The sequence below is a fragment of the Microplitis demolitor genome, chromosome 3 (assembly GCF_026212275.2).
Source record: "Microplitis demolitor isolate Queensland-Clemson2020A chromosome 3, iyMicDemo2.1a, whole genome shotgun sequence".
In the NCBI taxonomy this organism is placed as follows: domain Eukaryota; kingdom Metazoa; phylum Arthropoda; class Insecta; order Hymenoptera; family Braconidae; genus Microplitis; species Microplitis demolitor.
This window is the reverse complement of record NC_068547.1, coordinates 6,000,949-6,026,286: the sequence shown is the minus strand read 5'-3', so window position 1 is coordinate 6,026,286 and position 25,338 is coordinate 6,000,949. Positions and strand designations below refer to the sequence as shown.

Sequence of the window (25,338 nt, the reverse complement as noted above, 5' to 3'; positions counted from 1 at the left end):
CGTTTTGTTAAAAAAAATAAAAATGAAACAAATAAATTTTAACACGAGTTATGAAAAAATTCAATTATATTTTTTTTCGTATAAAATATAAAATATAAATAATCATTAATAATAACTGATAAGAGTAATTATATTTTATGAGAGCTTTTGATTATTTTTTTTTTATACATTTGATGATTATTTAAAAATTACATTAAAATATATGCATGTTTTTTAAGTAAAATTAATTCTATAAATAAATCTAACAATAGGTGGGTTAAATTCATATATTATTTATTTCTGCGCGTTCGTAGCGAGCGTGTTGATGACGCCGGTGACGGGAGGGGCTGTAAAAATTTTCAATTGTTTAGTTATAAATAATTATCAGAGAGCTATTATAATTTTTTAATAATAAATTACCTCAGGAGTTGTTGGTATGACGATTACGCCATCTTCTATAGGAGTGTACAGTCTTCTTCCACGAGTCTGCCGTTTTCCGGTTGACGGGCATGACGTCTTGGCTGTTGTTTTACGCGTTGATCTCCTAAAAAAATTATTATTAATTAACTTATTGAATAAATAATTAAGGGAATTCTCAGATAGCGCCCCCACTTTTTAAAAATATGCAATAACTCATTTGTCATAACTGTGTTAAAATTTTATTAATTAATTAAAAAGAAATTAAAACCTTAATTGAAAAAAAAGACAACGTAGTTGTAATGTTTAAAAAAATTACTTACAATTGTTATCAATTAGGAGTTAAACAAAATTTGTGTAATAAATTTCAAGCTGAAAAATTTGAAAATTCGATTTGTGAAATTGATATGAAGATTTTACTGAAATTTAATGAATTTCTTTGAACTCCGAATTGATATCAACTGTAATTTATTTTTTAAATTTAAATCAGCGACATTGCAATTACGTTGTCCTTTTTTGAATTAATGCCTTAGTTTTTTATTAAATCAAGGAGCTGTTCATAAAATACGTCACGCAAAATTTTATCTTTTTAGACCTCCCTCTCCATCATATTTTCCGCGACCCCCTTATCAATATTGCGTCACAAATGATAAACTTTCCTCCCCCATTATGATAGAAACATTTGTATATTTACATATATGAAACGAATGACTTTCTATCGTAACAAAAAAATGAAATTTAAAAAAATCGAGAGAAAAATTTACGAAATTGTTTGATGAGCTGCGAACGTCACGTTTCCTTAAACTCCCAGCCCTCCTTGTCGCAGTAAGTCACCCCCTCCCCCATAAGTGCGAACGTATTTTATAAACGGCCCTTAATTGATAAAATTTTGATACGCTTATGACAGTTAAGTCATTGAAAATTTTTAAAAAGTGGGGATACTATCTGAGAATGGCCTGAAAATAATAAAAATAAATGAATTCATACGTAGATTCTGTTTCAGAAATTTCCACTATCGGAATGTTTTGGTTGGGAGATGTCGGCTCGAGTACTTTTCGTGCACGTCTGCCGCGACGTTCTGTAACGGACTCGTCTTCAGACGTCTCTTCTTTAGTATCTTTAGGTGGCTTATTTTCTCTTAATTTCAACTGAGATAAAATAAATTAATATTATTAATAAGATATATACAATATACATATATATTTAGTACGGTATTTTTACCTGAGCTCTGTCGCTTGAAGGTGCACGGAATTCATCACCTTTATCCCGAGGTGTATGGCCTTTAACAAGGAAAATATCTTGAAACTTCTTCACTTCCCTCTTTTCTTTCTCCAAATCTTCTTGCAATTTTTTAATTAAATTTTCTGTCTTGTTGACCATTTCATCTCGATTCTTTTTGAAGCTTTCGAGCTCCCGTTCTTTTTCATCGATCGTCTTCCTATATCTGTCTTCACAATCCTTCAATATTTCCAGTTCTCTTTTATAATAATTGACAGTTGCTTTCATTTCTTCAATGTCTCTATCATAATTATTATTTTTAGTTTGCAGTTTTTTATTTAATTTATCTAATTCAGACAATTTCTCTTTAGCTTCATCGCGCTCTTTTATCATCTGTTTTAATTCCTTCTCCAGATCGTCAGTAGCTCCTAATTTAATTGATCCTTTTATTTCTTTCTGCAAATCATAAATTTCTTTATCTTTCTCCCTCACTGTCTTTTCCAACTCTTCAATTTTATTCTCAAATGATTTTTTCGATTCCTCGAGTTCCTGTCGGAGGACTTCTAGTTCCGAAATCTGCGACTTGAGATTTTTCGCCACTTCTTCAGCTTCTTCTGCAGCCTTCTCCAATTCTGCGATACGCGGCAAATGTTTTTCCCGACAGCAGTTCAAATCAGTTTCATAAACTTCCTTGGACTTCTTCAACTCTTCATTTTCACTCGAAAGCTCATCAACTTTTTGTTTTATTTCAATTAATTTAATATCCAATTTTCCTTCAAGCTCTCGTTTCTTTTCGATAGACTCCAGCTGTGACTCCTTATCCTCTAGCTCACTCCTAATGCCGTCCGCTTGTCTCCTCGCTTCAGACAACTCATCCTTCACTTTCCTCATTTCATTCTCACAGGTTTCCTTCAGCTCTTCCAACTTTTTATTTTCATCACTAAGCTTCTCAATTTGTTGCTTCAACTCTTCAAATTCAATTTCCATTTTTTGTTTCGTCTCCAATTCTTTTTCCAGAGAATCTAACTGAGTTTCCTTATCCTCCAAATCTTTCTTTATGAAATTAATTTTATCTTTAGCTTCAGCTAATTCTTCACTCTTTTTACTCAGATCACCCTCGCAAATTTCTTTCAGTTCCTTCAATTTTTCATTTTCACCAACGACTTTTTCCATCTGTTTATTCAATTCTTTAAGTTTTACTTCCACTTCTCTGTTAATCTCCAACTTTTTCTCCACAGAATCCAACTGAAGTTCCTTTTGCTCCAGGCCATTTTTAACAGAATCAAATTTATCCTTAACCTGAGCTAATTCTTCATTCTTTTTATTCAAATCATCTTCGCAAGACTCTTTCAATTCTTTCAATTTTTTATTTTCATCTTCAAGGTTCGCGACAAGTTGTTCGAACTTTTCAAGTTTCAATTCCAACTCGGCTTTCACGCGCTCTTTCTCATCCAATTCACTCTTAATATTACTAATTGTCTTCTTTGTTTCAGTTAACTCTTCATTAATATTGTATAAGTCTTCCTTATAGTAATCTCTCGCCGCCTTCATCCTCTCATTTTCTTCATTATGTGCCTCCAGCTCTTCATTTAATTTCATCACACGCTCCTGCTCCTCTTCGTATTTAGCCTTCAACTTTGAATACTTTTCCCGCAATTCCTCCAACTGATTTTCCTTACCATCAAGTTTATCATCAGCGAAAGTCATCGAGGTTTGAAGAGACTTATTCTGAACCGACTCACTGAAACTAGTTTGATTACTCTGAGTTGAAGTGGGCGGTGAAGTCTGACAGCCACCGTCGCGAACTTCCTTATTGTCATCGCGCTCTTCATCAGTATCAAACTTGACACGTTGCTCCTTCAATTCATCATAATTAATCTGAATCTCTCTCAAATTATTTTTCAATTCCTGAACCTCGAAGATTTTTCTCGACAACTTTTCACTCACCAGATTATTTTCTTTTTCGAGACTCGCCACTTTCTCTTCCAGCTCTTCTATCATATCACGAGCATCAGATGTCCTCTCTTTGATCTCAAGAACTGTTTCCTTAGTACTCTCTTTGTACAATTTTTTTAATTCATCATATTTATATTCAAGCTCTTCAAGCTGTTGGGTCAGTGCTTTTATTTCTTTTCCACGTTCTTGAATCAAATCTTCTTTCTGAGCCAAAACCTCCTCAGTGTTTTCTAATACAGAATTTACATCTGCTAGTTCTTCATCCTTATGCGCTAATTCAATCTCCAGTTTATTGATCCGACATTCTTTCCCATCAATTTCATTACGCAGTTCAATGAAATCTTTCTTGGCTTGATCTAGCAAATTTTCATAAGATTTTTTCTTCTGTTTACAATGGTGCAGTTCCTGCTTCAACTGATTGACGTAGGCTTCACTTTTATCTTCAATGCAAGAATTTTCCAAAGTGGCAACAAGATTCATAGATACTTTTAGTTGCTCTGCATCTAGACTTTGCTGATAGATAGCTTTGTTTCTTTCTACCAGAGCTTCATCTTTCTCTTTAATTGTTTTCTTTAATTTTTCCTTCAAAGAGTCAACTTTCTGATTCAACTGTTTTATCTGAATTTCCATTTCATCTCTCGTAACATCCGCATCTGAATCATCATCTTCATCATCGTCATCTTGTTCAGAGCGTTTACGTTTACGGGTTTTGGCTGCTGCCAATTGGTTCTTGTAATATGTCTCCAAAGTTTCTAGTTCCCATTCATAGAGAGTACGATGTTCATCTTTGACATTATTTAATCTTGATTGATGATCTTCTTCCATTCTTTTAATAACCGCAGAGTAATATTTACTGATCTCATCACGAGTTTCAAGATCTCTTTTAAAAGCAGACGATTTCATCTTCTCAATTTCTTTACGTAAATTTCTATTTTCCTCAACAAGTATCTCGTAGTCTTCAGCAGCAACATACGCACACTCTTCTTCAGTTGACTGCTCAACAATACTCTCAAGATCACATTCAGTAGCCGGTTCATCCCAATCAGTTGCAGTATCTGTACTCTGCAAAACGAGATGGGAAAATCTTGTTTTAGATTTTCTGCGTTTTTTCATTTTAGGTTGAATCACTATTTTTTTAGCCATGGCAGCAAAATTCAATACGTTCTGAGTCTCGATGTATAAATTTGGTGACGGATTTACATTTACGACCAAAGCTATCGGCTCTTTTCCCGTCAAAGCGGTCTGGAATAATCTAGTTAATTTTGATTCACGGAATGGGCCAATCAGATCGCTTCGCTGCTGCTTCACTGTCTGAACATCAAAGATTGATTTTAAACAACGACCTAGTACCATAAGACTTGTGTTTATATTTTTTGCTTCTTTCAAACGATCGCCCTGGTTTAAAGTTTTTTTCAAGCGTTCAGATCCAGCTAAATCGCAGAATGTGAATCTAAAAAAATTAATTAATATCAGTTGTTGTGATAAAAATAAAAAAAATAATCAATACTCACGTGCTCATCTCCACAGACTTGGGATCATTATTCAATAAATTACGTAGCAATTTGATAGAAAATATACAGTGGGAACGAGAACTATGAGCATTAAGTGCAGTAGCCGCAACTTTGAGATTATACTGGCCAGCCATTAAAATTTGATAGGCTTCGCAACTGGAAGTAACAAAAATAGATTTCAATCCTTTGATAAAAGTCGCGCCGTGGTTATCAGTAGCAAGTTTGAGAGCTGGACGACGTTGAGATGAGTCATTAGAGAGTAAATCGTATATAGTTTCGTTGTATATTTCCGCGAATGAGATCCAGACAGCACATGGATTATTTGACAGTCCGTTAGAGTTTAATTCACCAGCTTCATTTTTAAGTACCTGCTGCATTTTTTTGAAAGCATCTATATACTGATTACGGTCTGAGGCTCCGTAAGCTACGAGCTTGCTTTTGTTCTCCAACTCAATCTGTTTTTCTAATGAGGATAATTTGATCACTTCGCTGTGATTGACTGGCTTGTAGTTGGGTATCTCTGTGGCATGTATATGGGAAAAAAGATACTCCAAACTTCTGGGGATAAGACCAGGTTCGGACGCAGTACCTTGCAGTGTATAAGACTTGCCGGAGTTAGTGGTGCCTATAAAATATTACAAATTTATTGCCTGTAAATTTGAAAAATTAAAAAAAGAAATTACCGTAGGTCATGATAGTGGCATTGTGTCCTTCTAAAAACTCAGGCATCTGCGGCTGCAGAACGCGATTGAAAAAATCAGCTTGCGAGGTGTCAGGTCCGAAGGTCTCTGTGAAAGTGTACTTGCGACAGACCAAATCAATTGATGATGATCGCATAGACATGGTGTGATTATCCTGACTGGGTAATTTTGTGAGCAAAGATGTTGAGCTGGTGATACGATAGGCATCTTCCTGCTCAGGAGTGAGCTTTGGTTTTTTACTGAATGGTTTCAACCGCAAATAAACTTTTATTGTTTGAGCTGAAGACACGTCCAGACTTGCTTGCGTCTCACTTTGGGTTTCTTCAACTTCATACACTGAATATAAATTTTTTTTGGCCTCCACTGATGGTCCAGGTCGCTGTCCAAATGATAAAATACTAGGATCCCGCCCAAAAATATATGACATCTCACCTGTCATCAGCGACGAAGGTCTTATAGGATCGAGCGTCTTATCCATCTAAAAAATCATCAACAAGTCAGCTCATCATCAATATAATAAAAATTGAATAACTAATTATCAGTTAATTAAATTTGTTGGCTTACCTCTAGATCATCTGGATTAGTTTCATTCATTTTTATTTATTTTTTATATAAAATTCATTCAATAATTAAACTAAAACGCCGGAAAATAAATAATACAATCAACAAAGCGTCATGGCTGAATATTTCCCTCTCAAATGAATAAACTATTTATCCTAAGGACGGTTGTCGTAAAACGGTTATAATGTTTTTGAAAATACAGGTTTGCTATTGGATTAATTTTACTTTTATTTTTAGTCACCAGCGACATCACAGCAGTTGAAGAATTCAGTGTTTCCATCTACTAAATTTCTTTTTAAATATTAATGGCGCTAACAATATTCCCATTCAAATTGCCAGTGGCCAGATAAAAAATCCTTCTACCAGTGCGCGTAAAATTACATTTTAACTTGATGTAAAATGACAGCTTTAATATTACGTTAAATTTATATGTAATTTTATGACACTGAAGTTAGCTGACGACTAATAATTTTTGAATTCTTTTTTAAGCGATAAATTATGAAAGAAAAAAAAAATTTTTAAGATATAAAAAATTTAAATTCAACTTTTTAGCTCTTATACCTAAAATAACATGAGTATGAATGTAACTAACAGATGAGAATTTCTTAAATATTTGAATAAATAAATAAAAGGTGAGTAGAATAAAAATTAAAAATTGCGTAATTAGATAATTAAAAAATCAGCGCGCGCAATTTTTAAAAATTTCATTATTTATTAATTTAAAATTTATAAATTGTCTGATGTCTGCTACATTCACACTCATAAAATGACATGTTTCTGAAGTTGGAAGACAATTAAAAATTTCGGATTTTTTTTTTTAAATTAATTAAAGAAAAAAGTAAATAAATAAAATAAAAATATGCACATGTAGAAAATGAAAAAAAAACAGCAGGTGCAATTTTTAAAAAATATTTTTTTTATTACCCAGCAATCTTTTTTATCAGTTGAGTGTAACATGCAGACACTCTGTTGACAAAATTTAGAATTAATTATCATGTCTGTCTATTTTTCATTTTACTTTAATTATTATTATTATTGTTATTTTTATTTTTGTCTTACAAATTACAAAGTATATATATGAAGTGTAAAGTGTGTTCTGTGTATTGAGACTTGTCTGTTATTCGTTAATTTTTTTCTGTCATTACTTTATTTAAATTGAATTGAATGAATTTATCAAATAAAGTATTCTGTTTAAATACTCATTTTTATTCATCATATTTGTTTTATATTCAATCAGGTTCGTATTAGTTTTTATTTATAAATTTTTAAATTAGGTTATCAATATGTGATAACTCATATTTTTATAAATTATATATATCTGTATATGTTATTAACAGATTATTCATTTTTATTAATGTTTTTTTTTTATTTATTTATACTCTAGATCGTGATAAGAGATAAAAAAAATGTCTCAGCAATTTGTTGGTTGTATGGTCTCAATAAAATGTGTCGATGATCTTGGTACTTATCAGGGCCAAATAACAAATTTTAACCGAGAAACTGTTACTATTTCAAAAGCATTTAAAGATGGGATACCACATTCTTCGCAACAGGTTACTATTAAGTATGTATTTTTAAAATAAGTTAATCATATGATTTATTTGCTTGTTTATCAGTCGATACACTAAAAAATTGTAGGATTCTGTGAAGTTTAAATGATTTGGTACAAAAATTTTAGCATGAAAATTACACCGAATATCGTATTAAATTTACGCAGCATAAATTAGAAATTTTTTCATGATATCAGCATCGAAATTTGAAGTTTCAGTGTCGCTATAGGCAGTTAAAAGAAGCTAATTTTAGTCCAATGCCGTGAATTAATATTAGCAAACGCGTAAATTGTCACTGTCCAGTCAGCGGGCAGACAAACTTGTTTCGTTCCTTGAGAATAAACACTCTCTGGTATCCAAGCTGGCGACAATCTACTGCAGCAACTTGTCACCAAGTTGGCCGCAAAAATTGGCATTTCCATAAATTGACGGCAACTGGTCGCTGACATTCTGAGAATGTTAGTGGCAAAAGTTGGCATTCGTTAGTTGACAGAAAGTTGCCTTTAATTTTCTCAGAAAGTTGGTGACAGGTTGGGACAGTAGATTGTCACCAACGTTCTGGGAAAGTTGGCAACAATTTGTAGTTAACAGTTACAAAAGTTGAAAGTTGTCATCAACTTGATCACAATTAATTGACACCAACTTTCTGACCAGAAAGTCTTGCTATTGGAGATGTTTCTGCCCGCTGACTGAAGGCTTTCACAATTTAAACTCTGATACTTGTCATTTGTTCAATAGTAATTTCAGAGCAACAATTTTATTTACGTAAATGACAATTCTGACTGTGATTGAGTTTTATAAAAAATTAGTGTCAATAATAAATAGTATTTATAATTTCTACTTAATTATAAATTACAAATGTCAATTTACGCTTACACTAACAGTTAATGACACAATTGGTCGAAAATTAACTTGTTTTTGACTGGCTGCTGTCACTGAAACTTTAAGTTCTAATGCAGGTAATCATGATAAATCTAGTATATAACTCAGGATGAGACACGATTTCTATCTGCGTACTGAATTTTATTTTTTTTTTCTTCAGTGCCAGAGATATACAAAACTTGGAGATAATATCAACAGAAGAAGCCGGAGCTAAAGAAGAACAAATGGAGAGTAAAGTTACTGTTAAAAGGCCTATTGCTAAACGTGCTAATAGGTCTGTATCAGAATGTATTCCACCCTCAACACCTCCAGTTAATCAGAATCAAGTTCAAGGAAATTCAGTTAAAAAAAATGAGCAAAGTTATCCCGAGTATCCAACTAATGGACAAGTTCTTGCTGGTACTGAATCTTAATTTTAATTTTTATATTTATTTCATTTTATTTTAAAAATTTATTATTCCAGCGGAGACAAATGCTAAATTTAATCAGAAAAAAGTGATACAGAGAAAAGCGCAGGGCAGAGATGTACTGGCCTTTGGTACTCCCATAGACCAGTTCATGAATCAAGAATTTGATTTTGAAAAAAATCTCGCATTGTTTAATAAAAAAGTAAGAACATTGTTGATATCAAATTTACAAGCCCGGTAATTTCAAATCAAATATTTTTGAATTTTGTCGTAGGCGGTCTGGGAAGAAATAAATTCATTGAAACCCGGGATTGTACGAAAGTCGGAGAGTGGTAGAGGAAAATATCGTCATGATGAGAATGTCATCGTGTCAAAACCCACAACATTGAGACAAATAATTGTTCCAGTGAGTGATGAACGTGAATATGTGACGGACGATGGTCTAGTGATACCCAGTATCACTGTCGATCTTCACAGACAGTTAATTGGCGCCGCTGATCGTCTTGGAATAAGTTGGGAAAGACGAGTAATTACTTATTTTTATATATTAGTTTCACTTCCTACTTTATTACGGATAAAAAGAAATTAACAATTTTTTTTTGTGAATTAAAAACAGGTCGAATTGATGGGAAGAGCTGGAGCAGAAATAATAATTCAATTGCTGGGTGGCGCTCATCGATTGAATCCTAAAAATGCTCATCAGTGGCCGACAATTGTTGCACTGTGTGGTGCTCACCGTACTGGAGCTGCTGGAGTTAATTGTGCACGACAATTGTCAACTCACGGTATTAGAACAGTTGTTTATGTTGAAAATTCCGAAAATATATCATTACTACAAGAGTTATCGTTATACAAAATGACGGGTAATAAAGTTGAGACTAAAATAGATAAATTAGCGTCAGTTGTTGATCTGATAATACTTGCGCTTCATGACGAGCATTCACCGAAAAATAGTATTCCAGCGGTTGCCAAATGGGTCAATAGTAACAAAGCTCCTGTCCTTGCTATCGAACCTCCTTCAACTGGTACTCCGGGTATCTTAAGTAAATTCAGTCTTGTCGGTGGATTACCATTGTCACATAGTCCTGATAACGGGAGATTGTACCTCTGTAATTTGGCACTGCCAACAAAAGTTTTTACAGACGTTGGGATTACATATCGATCGCCATTTGGACCAAAATTCGTAATCCCACTTCACTATGATGACTCTTAACACATTTTTTTTTCTAAATGACCAATACAATGTATTTGATGACATTATAGTGAGTTTAATATGACAGTGACAATTTATTTTATTTAATAATAATTATAATAATTATAGTAACTAATAATATATTGTAATACTGTCTTATTTAAATCTTTAAAATAATTCATTATTTCATTTTTTTTTTATCAATTACTTCATTCATTAAATCAATTACTTTATTTTTAATTGTTCAATTGAGAATATAATCTTTTAAAAATTATTTTTCAATAGATTTAAAGTAAGAGACCCAGTACCCAATTAGGGAACTAGTACCTGATCACCCATATATTTGTATATATGAGTGATCGGATACTAGGTCTTTTACTATAGTTTACATAAAAAATATTTTTCTCATCCCTTAAAAATATAAATATAGACCTGAAGATCGAAAAGTTTTGCGCAACGTAAAAAAAAACTGATGATAAAAAATCTACTGGATTAGATTTCAGAAAAGTCACATATAGATGCTGGTATGTCAGCCGAAATCTCAGGCCCCCAACTTCCGGAACTACGACTTAAGCAGTTAAATCACACAATTTTTTTTTTCATTTTCATTGCGCGAAAAACGTTCCGATCTTCAGGTACATACGTAAATAGACATTGATATATTTTAATATATGGACAGATATATATTAAAAATATCAATTAAAAAATTGTTAATAAAATTACTACGTTTACCTTAACATTACGTACTGACACAGTTATTTAATTATTTAGTTAGTAAAATTTCCTTTTAAGTACTCAGTTAAAAAAAAAACCCTCATTTTGATAACTAATTTTTATAAATAATTTTATAAATTATTTATAAAAATGTAATCAATTATTGAGTGTGTAATACATAAATTTGTTGTAATTGTCGTTAGAAAAAATAACGTTTTTTTATATTGTAAATTAACGAGTTGCGTCTCGAATTGTGGGCGATGTCACACTCTGATAGTTAATAATAATAAAATTAAAAATTATATACGTTAAAAATTTCCAATATACATAACTTCTTATTGTTATATTATCGTGTTTATCCTTCAGCGATCCCTCTTCTTAATATATATTATAAGTGATATGACACAAATGAAAAGTGAAAGCTATATGTCATCATAACTGCGATTACTTCAGTCTTAAGCTTTTTAGGTCTTATGTTTTTTGTTAAATGAAGATAATGAAGAACAATATTATTAGATACTTGTTGTGTCTTAAATAGTAATTTAATCAATAATTTTGAATAATTTTTTTATTATATTTTTTAACAGCTCAAGTAATTGGTAAAAATGATTTTTAATTTACCAGCATGGTTCGTTAGCTACTAAGTATTAATTATAAATATTAATTATTAGTTAAATTAAAAATACTTCCGTTTTGATTAATTTTAATTAATTACGACCTTGGCCACAGTGGCTTTATTTTCACATTACCGTTAATTAAGATTATCGAGTAATGTTTCATGAAGATATTCATATGTAGAATTATCTTAGTTTCTTTTAGTATTAAATTTTATTTATTTTTTTTTTATTTTCATATCGTATGCGTTATCTTTATATAGGATTAAAATACAATACTGTTATCAATTCATCGTCGTGGCAGACAGTCGTATGTTGTTTCTTGTGAAAAACGTTATTTTGTGAAAAGCGTTAATGTGACACACGAAAATAATAAATTTATATTTTTAAAATATCTGTAGCATAAAATATTGATAACTTATTATGATTATTGGATATAAAAAATTGAATGTTCAATAATTTAAAAGAAAAAATAATAATAATAAGTAATAATAATAATAGTAATAATAATAATAATAATAATAATAATAATAATAATAATAATAATAATAATAATAATAATAAGTAATAATAGTAATTGTTTAGTTAAGTAAACTTTCGTATTACCTTGATGATTACTTCAATGTCACACGATTACTTTTTTTTTTATTGTTACAAAAATTTAATTCACCTTAATAAATCAAGTGTATCAGTGTACTCGATGAGTAAATCAAATAGCTTTTATTACTCACAATTTATCATCAAAATTAACTTTTATTTTAATAAATTACTGTCGAATGAGAACTGATAATTGGATTTTATTATTTTGAGTTTTCTTTTTCTTTTAATATTTATTTAATTTTGAAAAATGCCTGGCGCCTTGACTTCTTCAACGTATGTTGGAGTTGAAAGACCAGGACATCGCAGAAGAGCCAATACTTGGGATTCAAGAAGTCGGAGAAGATCAACTGTAACTCATGAACATGTTGCGCCACAACGACCTACTAGATTATCTCTTGCTGAATTAATTGTAAGACTTAATTATTAATACTAATTATTTTTTAAGTAATTGCTCGTTGATCAAATCCCTTTAGATGCTTTATAAAAAAGTATAACTCGATACTTTGGAGATATTAATTGTAAAAAAATAAATTTAAAAAAAACTTCAATTTTTTAATAAAAAAAAAACTTTTGCGGTTTCTTAATCTATAATCTGCGTGTAAATATCTTGTATATCATAGTTCAGTAATGACGTCTTTACTTGTGGATATATTTAAATTATAATTAAATAAACTGTTGATATTCAAAATCTGTTTATTATTGAATAGAATATTGTATATTATTGAGTAGCAGAGCTATGAGTAAAACATGAAATAAAATAGTGGTTGGAAATCGATTGATGACATTATGAAAATTGTCACAGAACTTCTTGTAAAACTTATCAACTTAATGATTAAAGGACGTTTATTATTTATATTTAAGTGAAAATGTCACGCGCTAATGATCGATAGTTTATGAAATTTATTTATTGTAAATTGGTGTAAAGTTTATTTTTAAAACTTTCTATAAAAACTTTCTTTTCTTTAAAATATTTTATGTTCAATAATTTAGTTGTTTTCGATTTTAAAAATATTCATTGATTCTAAGTGTCTTAGTTATTTACAAAAAGAAAAATCGGTTTTTATTAAAGGCAATAATTTGGTGATTAATAAAAATATTAAAGAATTTGAAAATTTCGCGCCATAATCGCGGACGAGGAACAAAATTATTTTAAACATAAAAACGTCAATAATAAATGATCTGAAAGTTACTAATCTACAGTTTTTGGGTTTTTTTTTTCATCAAATGAAATGAATAAAAAAAAAAAACTCAAAATATGCACATGTAGAAAATTAAAAACACTATAGGTGGAATTTTTCTAAATATATTTTTTTTTTATAATTTATCGTTTTTAAAAAAATTAAAAAATTATTAGACTTCGACTCACTTCATTATCATAATAATAATTAAATATTTTATGTAAATTAATTTAATTTCTCCAAATTACCATCCTTGATAATTAATAAAATTAAAAAACAATTAATTATTTAGTCAATTATAATTAAAATTCCCGAAGTCTTATAATTTAAAAAATTTCTCTAAACAAATTTAAAATTTATTACAGTAAACATTCAAATATGCGCATTAAGATTTTAAAGTCCTTGGTATGATTTAAAAAAAAAATTTTATACTGATATTTAATTCGTTTATAAAAAAATAAAATTTTTCCGTCAGCTACTTTCACTGAAAAAAATGATTTAAATAAAACAAATAAATTATTTCTTTAATTAACAAAACGAAAACTAAATGTTATATATATTTGATGAAAAAATAAAAAACCATTTTATTAATTAGTTAATATTTAAATAACTTGATAATTAATGAAATTAAAATAATAAATTACATAATAAAATAAAAAATATTTAAACGTCGTTGTAACGTTGCTTCATGTCCCGGTTTAGTTGCCATGTTTAAAAAATTTGATGTCATATCCGTTCTGTCATAAATATATATATATATATTAGTATATATAAGTACATAAATATATATACGTATAATAAAATAAAAGTGGTGGGGTTAACACACAAAATAGGTTTCTTCATGGCACACTACATACGAAAATAGTGATAACTTTATTATTAATTATCAAAAATATATCAAAACAAAAGGGTATATTTGTATAAATAACAAAATTGTCAAGAGTATTAATGGCAGAAGAGCATTTATATGGATATAATCCAACGCCCGGCGTTGATGACGACAGTGTATGTAATTTTTCTGACATTTTTTGACAAGCAGAGGTTGGAATTTAATGTCGATAAAAAAAAGTTATTTCTTTGTGCAAAAAAAAAAAAAAACACTTATTAATTACGCATGATGCATAAATATTAATTGAGCAATTAAATAAATTAATTATCATTTTACATTTTTGGTGTCTAAATAACAAGTTTCTATTGTCAATAAATTAAAATTGTGGGTAAAAAAAAATTGCGTATTGACGTCGAACAATTTATTTAATATGTTTTATAACAACTTAATTATATTGATTATCATCAGTGTCTATTGATATTTAGTTAACACTAGAGCTAGTTTTACTTTTATATATTTAAATATATGTATTTTTATTTGGTTTGAGTTCTTATTTTTTTTTATGCTGGTATTTTTTTGGAGCTGTCATTTAATTAAATAAAATATTCACAGAATGATGAATCTATCAGGAGGCTGAGGCTGAAAGTTATTGCTGGTCATCAGCTGGCCAAGAAAGATATTTTTGGTGCTAGTGATCCTTATGTTAGGATCGATTTGTATCCAATCAATGGCCATGAGACTGTCGACTCCGTACTTACTAAAACTAAAAAGAAAACATTGAATCCTGTTTGGGAGGAAGAATTTTTATTTAGAGTAAATATTTATTTTTTTTAATTCATTTATTTATATAAAATGTATGAGTGTTAATGTAGCAGTTATCAGACAAAAGATGAATTTTAAATAAGTAATTAAATTACAAGAATTAAATTTAAAAAAATGCGCCAACTGATTTTTCAAATATTCTGCTACGCATTTTTTAATTTTTATTCTACTTACGTTTTAGTTAAAAATATAAAAAATTTATAATTGTCAGCTACATTCTTATTCATAAAAATATATATATTTATAATTTGAATATTTGAATTTAGGTAAAACCATCAGAACACAAGTTAGTTCTTCAAGTATTTGATGAAAATAGATTAACACGTGATGATTTTTTGGGTATGGTTGAATTAAATTTAATGAATTTACCTAAGGAACAATTCGGTAGAAGTATTCCAACAAAACAATACATTTTACGTCCACGCAGGTACTTATTTATTATTAATATATTCTTTTAATTAAGACCATTTAGACAGTACCCCTACTTTTTTAAAATATTCAAAGGCCTTCAATTAATTAAAAAAAGATAAAGTATCAATTAAAGAAAAAGGCATCGCATTTACAATTTCGCTGAGACAGATTTTAAAAAAAATTATTTACAGTTAAATGAAATTTGGAAAATAAATTTCAATAATATCTTCATGTTATAATTTTGAATGTCAAATATTGTAGACTAAAATATATGTACCAAATTTCGTTTGATGACAACTGTGAATAATTTTTTTAAAGATCTATATCTCAGCGAAATTGTTCTTTTTTTAATTAATGCTTTAATTTTTTTTTAAATAATTAGAAAAATTTTAATACTGTCGTGACAGTTCGTCATTGTAAATTTTTGAAAAATGGCGGGCACTGTTTAAAAATGCTCTTAATTAATATAATAACTTTTTTTTAGTCATTCCAGCCAAAGACCTAAAATAAAAGGCACACTAGAGTTATACCATGCTTACGTGACAGACGATTCAACAGCTGAAAATGGTGATGCCGATATAGCATCTGATTCTGGTGGATGGGAATTACTAGACCAACCAAGTCCTACATCAAACGATAGTCCAGTTCAACCGACTGCTGAAGTACTATCACATATAAATTACTAAAAATACTAGGATTATTTACAAAATTAATTTTATTTTAAATTATTAGCCGGCAGCAAACGGTCCATTGCCGTCTGGTTGGGAAGAGCGACAGGATGCTAATGGTAGAACTTATTATGTTAATCATATAGCTAGATATACTCAGTGGGAAAGACCGACAACGTATGAAATTTTTCATTAATTATTACTATTTTTATAATTACTATTATATATTTATTTTTTTTTAATTTTATAGACTAAATTCAGCACCCGTAGGAGGAGTCACTAATGAACAACGAAGTTTAGATACAGCAGCAACTGAATTCCAACGACGATTTCATATTAGTGTTGATGATGCTGAGAGCAGGCAGCACCGAAACTCAGCAATTAGTCAGGTGAATATTAATAAATTTATTAATTAATAAATAAGGGGGTAATTTTTAGTTAATAAGTCTGTAGACTAGGCAATAGAAACCCTTGTAAAATATTAAATTCACTGAGCGTTTATTGATAAATATTAGCTGTTAGTTATCAGAGTGACATTAATTATCAATTATCGATTACATGTCAATAATAAATAAATAAAAAATGCAGTAGCTTATATACAGTAGTTTGCTTTAAAATAAACGAGTTTGATAGAAGGTCATTGAATATTTAAAGTCATATATATTTATAAAGAGATTTAAATAATAAAATGAATAATATTTATAAGTAAAAAAAAAAAAAAAATCGCAAAGTAGCATGTGGAATGTAGAAAATGACGCATGTGTGTGTAAGGATCGGGAATTAAATCGACAAGAGGATGATGTCAATAACGGAGATGATGATAGTGAGGATTGGGATGAATCGGGCGGTGTGAGAGATCGCGAGTCTTTAACGCGTATTTCCGGCGAATCTACTTCGACATCTTCTACTTCTGGCCAGTCGGTTGATCACGATGGCTATCTTGGAGAATGTGACGATCAGGTATTCCTGAGTATTACAAAATACAGGCATATATATTACGTCTGTTTTATATATTTATTATTTATAATTACTGCTTGAATCGACTGTGCATGCATTCGTATTTTTTTTTTATACATTATTTATTAAATAATAAATAATAAATTCACTAGTTTTGTTTATTTATTCACCAAGGCCAAGTGTGATTTTTATGGTTCATGGAATAGCTTTACATACAATAGTTATTTTATTTTTTTTTTTTAAACTGTTTTCATTGTTTTCATTTTTTATTTTATTCTACAAACGTCAGAAACATTTGTTTTTATAATTTGCCCACAGACTGACGACAATGTTGACAGCCCAGCTGGTTCAAGACGAGCATCTGAACAGGTATGTTATTTGTTTTTATTAAACTGTATTATTTATTATTATTACTGTTGTTTATTATTTGCCGTTGTAAATTCATCGGTGGCTTTGTTGCTGATTGTCTTTGTTCAATAGTATATCATTTAAATGTCAATTATAACTGTTGTTAGCCCGCGGAGCACCCGGTTCCTAATGGCGATGGACTGCCTCCAGGCTGGTGTATGCAGTTAGCTCCGAACGGACGTATGTTTTTTATTGATCACAATGAACGTGCTACGACGTGGGTTGATCCGCGGACAGGAAGACCAAGTCCAATGCCTAATCATAATGTGCCTTCGGCCACTTCTCGAAGTGATCTAGATCAGCTGGGACCACTTCCGGAGGGCTGGGAAGAACGTGTACATACTGATGGACGAATTTTCTTTATTGATCACAGTATGAATTTTTTTTTAAAGCCATTATCGGACAGTGTCCCCACTTTTTAAAAATTTTCAATGACTCAATTGTCATAAGCGTATCAAAATTTTATCAATTGATTAAAGACAAATTAAAACCTTAATTGATAGGACGACGTAGTTGTAATTTCGTCAAAGTATATATTTTTTAAAAAATTTCTTACAATTGATATCAATTGTAAGTTAACCGAAATTTGAAAAATGAATTTCTGTAAAATCTTCTTTTCAGTTTTATAATTTTTTACTTTCTTAATTTGACAGTTAAAAGTCAATACATATTTTTAAAAAGTGGGGAGGGGGGCACGTTTAAGAATGTCAAATACTAAATTTTTTATGATGCTGAAGTTAGCTGACGTTTAATAATTTTTGGATTTTTTTTACAATGATAAATTATAAAAAGAAAAAATATTTAAAAAATTGCACTTCTAGTTTTTTAAATTTTCTACAGGTGCATATTTTTATTTTTTATTTTTTTGTAATTGATTTGTTGAAAAAAATATCCGAAAATTGTTAATTGTCTGTTAACTTCAGGATCATAATTTTTTTTATAAATAATTAATTTTTTGTTTTTTTGTTAGATACTAGAACAACGCAATGGGAAGATCCTCGTATGTCAAATCCTCAAATAGCTGGACCTGTATGTCAATTAATTTATAAATCGATAATAATAATTAATCAAATAAATGATGAATTTAAATGAAATAAAAATTTTATTTTCAGGCTGTACCTTACTCAAGAGATTATAAACTCAAGTACGAATATTTGAAGTCACAATTGAGGAAACCTGTAAGTACTTAATTGTCAATTAGAGATAATATTGATTTTATTAACAAAGGCGTGAAACAAATAATTTAAAATTTTTTACAGAGTAATGTACCAAATAAATTTGAGATAAAAGTTGCGCGGAATAATATTTTGGAAGACTCATATCGTATTATAAGCTCAGTAAACAGAGTTGAGATATTAAAGACAAAGCTCTGGGTTGAGTTTGAAAGTGAAGTGGGATTGGATTACGGTGGATTAGCACGTGAATGGTTTTTCCTATTATCAAAGGAAATGTTTAATCCGTACTACGGGTTGTTCGAGTACTCAGCTATGTACGTTAATTTTTTTCAAAAGTTACAGCTTTATAAATTAATCTAATCTAGTTTATTTAATTATTGATTTTTAATCTGACACAGGGATAATTATACCCTTCAAATAAATCCCTTCTCGGGGGTATGCAACGAAGAACATTTAAATTATTTTAAATTTATTGGACGCATTGCCGGAATGGCAGTTTATCACGGAAAACTTTTAGATGGTAATTATTTATTTACTTATTTATTATTTATTACTGCGGTTATTATTAATATATATTTACATATTTTTTCTTAGCTTTCTTTATTAGACCATTTTATAAAATGATGTTGGGCAAGACAATAGATTTAAAAGATATGGAGAGTGTCGACTCAGAATATTACAACTCACTCTTATGGATAAAAGAAAATGATCCAAGTGAATTGGAATTGACATTTTGTGTTGATGAAGAAAGTTTTGGACACACATCGCAACGTGAATTAAAATCAAATGGCGCAAATGTACCCGTCACTGATGAAAATAAAGATGAATATATAAGTCTAGTAATACAGTGGCGATTTGTATCACGTGTCCAGGATCAAATGAATGCATTTTTAGAAGGTTTTAATGCCTTGGTACCGCTAACGCTGGTTAAAATATTCGATGAGCATGAATTGGAACTTTTAATGTGTGGCATACAGCATATTGACGTAAAAGATTGGAAAAAAAATACATTATATAAGGGTGACTATCATGCGAATCATATTGTGGTGCAATGGTTTTGGCGTGTTGTGCTATCGTTTAACAATGAAATGCGAGCTAGATTGTTGCAATTTGTCACCGGTACATCGCGTGTACCCATGAATGGCTTCAAAGAGTTATACGGCAGTAACGGACCGCAATTATTTACTATCGAGAAATGGGGAACACCTGAAAACTATCCACGAGCTCACACATGGTAAGTTTTTTTTTTTATTTTCACTCCACTGATTTATTGTCGTAATTATCTGCTTTTTTTTCTATGGTTAATATTTTTTATTTAAATTTTAATAGTAATTATTTTGAGACCTATATATTTATTGTTGCCGTAAATATATTTTTAGTTTTAATCGAATTGATTTACCGCCTTATGAGAGTTACCAGCAGCTCAGGGATAAATTGATCAAGGCTATTGAGGGATCACAAGGTTTTGCTGGAGTTGATTAGCGCGAGATACCATTTTTTATGATTATACCTGTAATATAATGTATATTTATGCATATAGATATTATTATTATTATTATTAAATTCAATATGTATTGTTTTTAATCGCTTAAAAAAAGAAATTATTATTATTATTATTATTATTATTATTATTATTATTATTATTATTATTATTATTATGATTATTATTATTATTACTATTATTATAAAATGAAAGTAATTGAAATCTCTGTACGAATTTCTTTCATTTTGTTTATTGATATTTTTTTTTCTTATAATTATATGATCTTTGCACTATTAAATATTAAAACATAAAAGTGCCGATTGGGAAATGAAATAATATTTCAATGCTCAAAATGGCATGTCAGCGATTTAAAAAAAGCAGCATTCCGGATTAAAATTTTTTAAAAATAATATATACATAAAATAATATAATATATTTTACTGATGTAAGGTAAATATTAATAGAGTCACAAAACCATTAAAAAAAAAAATCTAACTATTAATTAATTTTATTAAATTTAACGCTAGTGATTTTATGCACTTTAAGAAATTGCTATTGCTAAAAATAAAAAAATTATAATAATAATGTACATATCTTTGTAATATGATGATTTTTATTTTCGATAGGCAAATTGCGATGACTAAAAAATTGGTTAATTTGACTATGAAAAATTATAATGGATATTTTATGAATTTTATTAAGCGTTAGAAAATGTAATTTTGTAACACTAGTTTGTAATTATAAATTTATTTTAAAAGTAAATGATTATTTTTTTTATTTCTTGGATCATAAAAACTTTTTTAATATGAACTTAAATAAAATTAGTGTTATAAAATTACAACTAATTAATTTTGACAATTTATATAGTTAATTTTTTTGTAAGATAATTTTTCACTCTTTTAAAAATTATTTAAAAAAATCATGCTCTGTGGTTGAAATTTTTATTATAAATGTATTTTAATTTATATTTAAACAATTAACAAAAAAAATAATAATGTGGTAGTGGTGAAAATTAAATGATTATTTACTTATTTTGTGTACATAGAAAATGAAAAATTACGTAGTTATTATAAATGAAAATTATGTTTTTATTTAATATTAAAAAAAACAATAATCAATTTTATGTAAATTGCAATTAAAAAGAAACAAAAATTACTTTAAATTCAGCTAAAAATGATTAAAAAAAAAAGTTTATGTTATGTAAAATAAATAACACTGGTTATGTATTAATAAATAATATTAGTATAAATATAAATATATATAAACATATATATTTTTTGAAATGTTAATAATATTTTAAGATTTAACGGGTACACATTGGGACTTTGCGAGAATTAATTTGAATAAAATTATTTCAATTAATTTTTCATTATTCAGTGCAATACTTTTTTAACACAAATAATTTATGCTAATTTATAACTGCAATTAATACTTAATTTATTCTGAGCATCATTTCTGTATTAAATATTTTATTTAAATATTTTTGAGCCTTACAAAGGAAATAATAATTAAAATAATAATAATTAATTACACATGTCCCGTCCAAGTTTAAAAATAAAATAAAGTTAGTAACTGATCGAATACACGCATAGATAAATGGAATGTTTCGTAGTTTGTATAGTGTAAAAAAATTAAACAAATAATTTAAGGGTTTTCTCAAACAATACCCTTCACTTTTTTAAAAAATTGCCATGGGTATTAAAATTTTGTTAATTAATTAAATAAAAATGAAGCATTGATTAAAAAAAAGACAACGCAGTTACGATTTCACCGCGATAGTAAAACGAAATTTGGTAATTAAATTTCAGTAAAAAAAATGCTTTAATTTTTTTGAAATTAATTTATAAAATTTTAATACTGTTATGACAGTTCGTGTATTGAATATTTTTAAAAAGTGGGAGGTATTGTCTGAGAATGTCCTTAATAAATAAATTTAAATTATCGTAATAACAATGCCATTAAATATCAATGAAGTTTTACGGTACCGGGTGATAAAAGTTGACATCACAGTGTTCGATATTTAAAAAACTAATAATATATATTAAAATAAAACAATACATGGTCGTTGAATTGGATTTTTTTTCCATAATTGTGAAGACTGATTGCGTATCGAAAAAATATACGTCTCTAGAGATGTAAGTTATACTTTTATTTTCTTTTACAACTTAATTGATGAATTTCATAAAATCAATCTTCGGTTTTATAATTAAAAAACACTATGCAAACATTCCTGCTTAAATTTAAAACTATGTTGTGTAAAAAAATTTAATTAAACTTTATTTACAACATGATATTTATTAATTAAATTTTTAATCGTATTCTGTATTAACAATCTAGAGGTTTAGATAATAAATAAGCTTATAAATAATTAAAGTGATTAATATAAGGTCAATTGAATAATAATAATAATAATATTATTAATAAAAAAAAAACGTTTTTGTAATATTTAATATAAATTATACACTAGAAATTTTTAATCAAAATATAAATATATAAATGTTAGATAGATAAAAATTTTGCCTACAAATATAATCGAATTAAAATAAATAATCGATTATTGAACATAAGATAAATTGAATTTGAAAAAAAATTTTTATGCTTCATTTAAAACTTTGTCACAAAATTAACATAAATATTTTTGGTAAAATTTTCGTCTAAAATAAATTAACTGTAAATAAATAAATAATAAAAACGCCGTATTTACAATAAAATTATTTGTCTTTAACAACTAAAAATTGTACTATTATATTATTTAAAGTATGTAAAGATTATTATTACTATTATTATTATTATTAATTATTAATAAAAAAATTACCAATAATTATAAATGTATGATTATTTATTGAGGTTTTGTTTATTTTATATAATATATATATTTATTTACCCAAGTAACACTCGGCTTTGTGATAATTATAAGATAGCGGTTTTGAGACTGTCTTGTGACCTATCGATAAGGCGCCAAATTGTTCACAAAATATTCAGAAATTTATGTCAGAAAAAATATCTGCTCAAAAAACTTGACATAATTTAAGTAGTAGAAAGACAGCTTTAAGATGTCATAAATTTGTTTTTTAAGAGGACGACAAATTTATTTTTATTTCAAAGCCAAGTTTGTTTATATAAATAAATCAGACGATTTTGAAGTTGGCTGACGTCTAATAATTTTTTGAAATAAAAAATATTTAAAAAATTGTATCCGTAGCTTTTTTCATTTTCTACATGTGCATATTTTTAGTTTTTTTTTTTTTTATTGGTTTGTTGAAAGAACGAACTAAAAATTTTTAATTGTCTGCCAACTTCAGAATCATAATAAGACGTACAGATGTCGATCCTAAGAGTCATAGGAAATTTGTGTTCTTTCTTCGGTGCTTCAAAAATTTTTTAGATGATGACATATATAAATTTTGCTTAATTTCTAATTGATAAAAACTGTAAGTAATTATTTTAAAAATCTATATCCCAGCAAAATTGTCCTTTTTTCAATTAATACTTTAATTTGTTTTAATTAATTAAATTGTAGTACACTTATGACAATTAGCTCATTAAGTTTTAAAAATAAGTAGGAAGGGGGCACTATCTGAGAATGACTGTAATTACAAATAATTATCAAACAAATTATCTGAACTTGTCAATTTAGATAAATTTTTTAACCCGGGAAAAAGAATTCGAATTTTCTCGGGCCACAATCTGTACGTCTTATTTACATAAGAAACCTTTGAAACAAAATAAAATTTGTCTCGTTCTCCATAAAACATTTTTGACATCTAAAAATTGTCTAGTATATTTTTTAATTATAAAATTTGAGTTTACGCGGCAAAAGTTAAACCCGCGCACGCGCAAAATTTAAAAATTTCACCCGCAAGATGGCGGAGTATCTAAATGTGACATCCGTAGAATCAAAAAAGACAGCTGGGAAGTAGGTTCATCCACACATCGATTTGGAAGCCCTACGTGTTCGAAAAATAAAATTCCGTTTTTATAAAATACCCATAAATATATGTATTATATTACGTTAAATATATCTATACATACATTTAAGAAAAGTAACGCTAAAAATCTAAATAATGAAGTTCGACGTTTAAGTATCGATAAATAAAATTAACAAAAAAGTAAAATTAAAAAAAAAACGGAGTTTGAATAATAATTAACGCGAGTGTTTTTATAATGTGTGTGACGGACTTAAGTGCTGGTTTATGTTTTATTTAAAGTGATACGATATATCGATTAATATGGTGATTTAAAATATATATAGATACACATAAATCTATATATATACATATATATCATCTACAAACTGGCATAAAAACCGGTTGACGTTTATTTAGCAGAGGCTATTGGTTATGCGGTGGTTCTGGACACCGTCAGCCCCCGATCAACCCTCGATTCAAAATTTTATCAACGACAGACCAGAGGGAATAAGAACAAAACGTGAATGTTTTTATCATGGAGTTGACTGCATTGCGGTGAGTGTTTTAATTATTTTTTATTTTTAAAAATATATTTATATATAAATAGAACAAAGCTCTTTAATTTATATTGCAATTTTTTCTCTAACAACTTGTTTATTAGTTGTGTTACAAAGTTCATTACCCTCTGTCGCGTGAAACAATATAGGTTACGGTTAGTTGTCAACTTTTTTTCTTTCATTATTATTTTTTTATTCCCTTCAATCTCATCTTTCATTTTTTTTTCTTATGAATAATTAATTCCATTAATATTCAATGCATAAGTCAAAAGATAATTTCATTAGTTTTTTTTATACTCATCAAACTTTAGTTTTTCATTAAACTTTTATTTGTTATCATTGTGATTTATGATAATTTATAAATTAAAAGAAGATTTTATTATTATGGAAATTTTATTGATACAATAAATGATTATATTTATTTTTTTATGAGCGTGCATGTGTATGTTGAGGGTGTGCGGTGCGGCACTGCGGCTTTGGCAAATTTAGATGTTAGATATACGGACATATATGTGTATTATATATTATAAATATAAATATAAATACGTATATGGCTATGAGAAAAGACAGGCGTCTTAAAAAATATATAGGCATCAGTTGCTACCCTAAATTCAGCAAAGGCTGTAGGCTTTATTATTAT

At 28.4% G+C, this 25,338-nt stretch overlaps 4 protein-coding genes across 8 annotated transcripts in view; 3 read left to right on the top strand and 1 right to left on the bottom strand.

Annotated features, from left to right (window-relative positions):
• Positions 1-48: 48 nt before the first annotated feature.
• LOC103568538 (kinesin-like protein KIF20B) lies at positions 49-6,520 on the bottom strand. The gene is made up of 7 exons (XM_008545448.3): positions 6,347-6,520; positions 5,765-6,260; positions 5,082-5,706; positions 1,618-5,020; positions 1,384-1,544; positions 400-523; positions 49-326 (listed from the first exon to the last, which is right to left on the bottom strand). Exons 1-7 carry the CDS (start codon positions 6,374-6,376, stop codon positions 270-272), a joined length of 4,896 nt encoding a protein of 1,631 aa, XP_008543670.1. The 5' UTR covers positions 6,377-6,520; the 3' UTR covers positions 49-269.
• An 869-nt stretch (positions 6,521-7,389) lies between these two features.
• Positions 7,390-11,111, top strand: LOC103568539 (enhancer of mRNA-decapping protein 3). The gene is made up of 6 exons (XM_008545449.2): positions 7,390-7,580; positions 7,728-7,907; positions 8,936-9,174; positions 9,239-9,384; positions 9,457-9,708; positions 9,799-11,111. Exons 2-6 carry the CDS (start codon positions 7,750-7,752, stop codon positions 10,393-10,395), a joined length of 1,392 nt encoding a protein of 463 aa, XP_008543671.1. The 5' UTR covers positions 7,390-7,580; positions 7,728-7,749; the 3' UTR covers positions 10,396-11,111.
• A 1,124-nt stretch (positions 11,112-12,235) lies between these two features.
• Positions 12,236-20,944, top strand: LOC103568537 (E3 ubiquitin-protein ligase Nedd-4). Of its 4 annotated transcripts, none has more exons than XM_053737283.1 (15): positions 12,236-12,711; positions 14,922-15,122; positions 15,398-15,558; positions 16,027-16,204; positions 16,275-16,387; positions 16,461-16,599; positions 16,982-17,170; positions 17,486-17,536; positions 17,683-17,947; positions 18,546-18,604; positions 18,688-18,753; positions 18,835-19,064; positions 19,149-19,270; positions 19,345-19,984; positions 20,130-20,944. In XM_053737283.1, exons 1-15 carry the CDS (start codon positions 12,550-12,552, stop codon positions 20,230-20,232), a joined length of 2,679 nt encoding a protein of 892 aa, XP_053593258.1. In that variant the 5' UTR covers positions 12,236-12,549; the 3' UTR covers positions 20,233-20,944. The 4 variants fall into 4 exon arrangements, with proteins under 4 accessions (XP_053593258.1, XP_053593260.1, XP_053593259.1 ...); XM_053737284.1 differs by lacking the exon at positions 12,236-12,711 and adding an exon at positions 14,289-14,485 and having other exon boundaries at positions 20,130-20,943; XM_053737285.1 differs by lacking the exon at positions 16,982-17,170 and having other exon boundaries at positions 12,240-12,711; positions 20,130-20,942.
• A 3,204-nt stretch (positions 20,945-24,148) lies between these two features.
• LOC103580748 (semaphorin-1A) overlaps positions 24,149-25,338 on the top strand; it is an 83,175-nt gene continuing 81,985 nt past the window's right edge. For both annotated transcript variants that reach the window (XM_014440580.2, XM_014440579.2), the window contains exon 1: positions 24,149-24,696. The gene's annotated coding sequence lies outside the window, so the exon portion shown is untranslated. The remainder of the gene's footprint in view (positions 24,697-25,338) is intronic.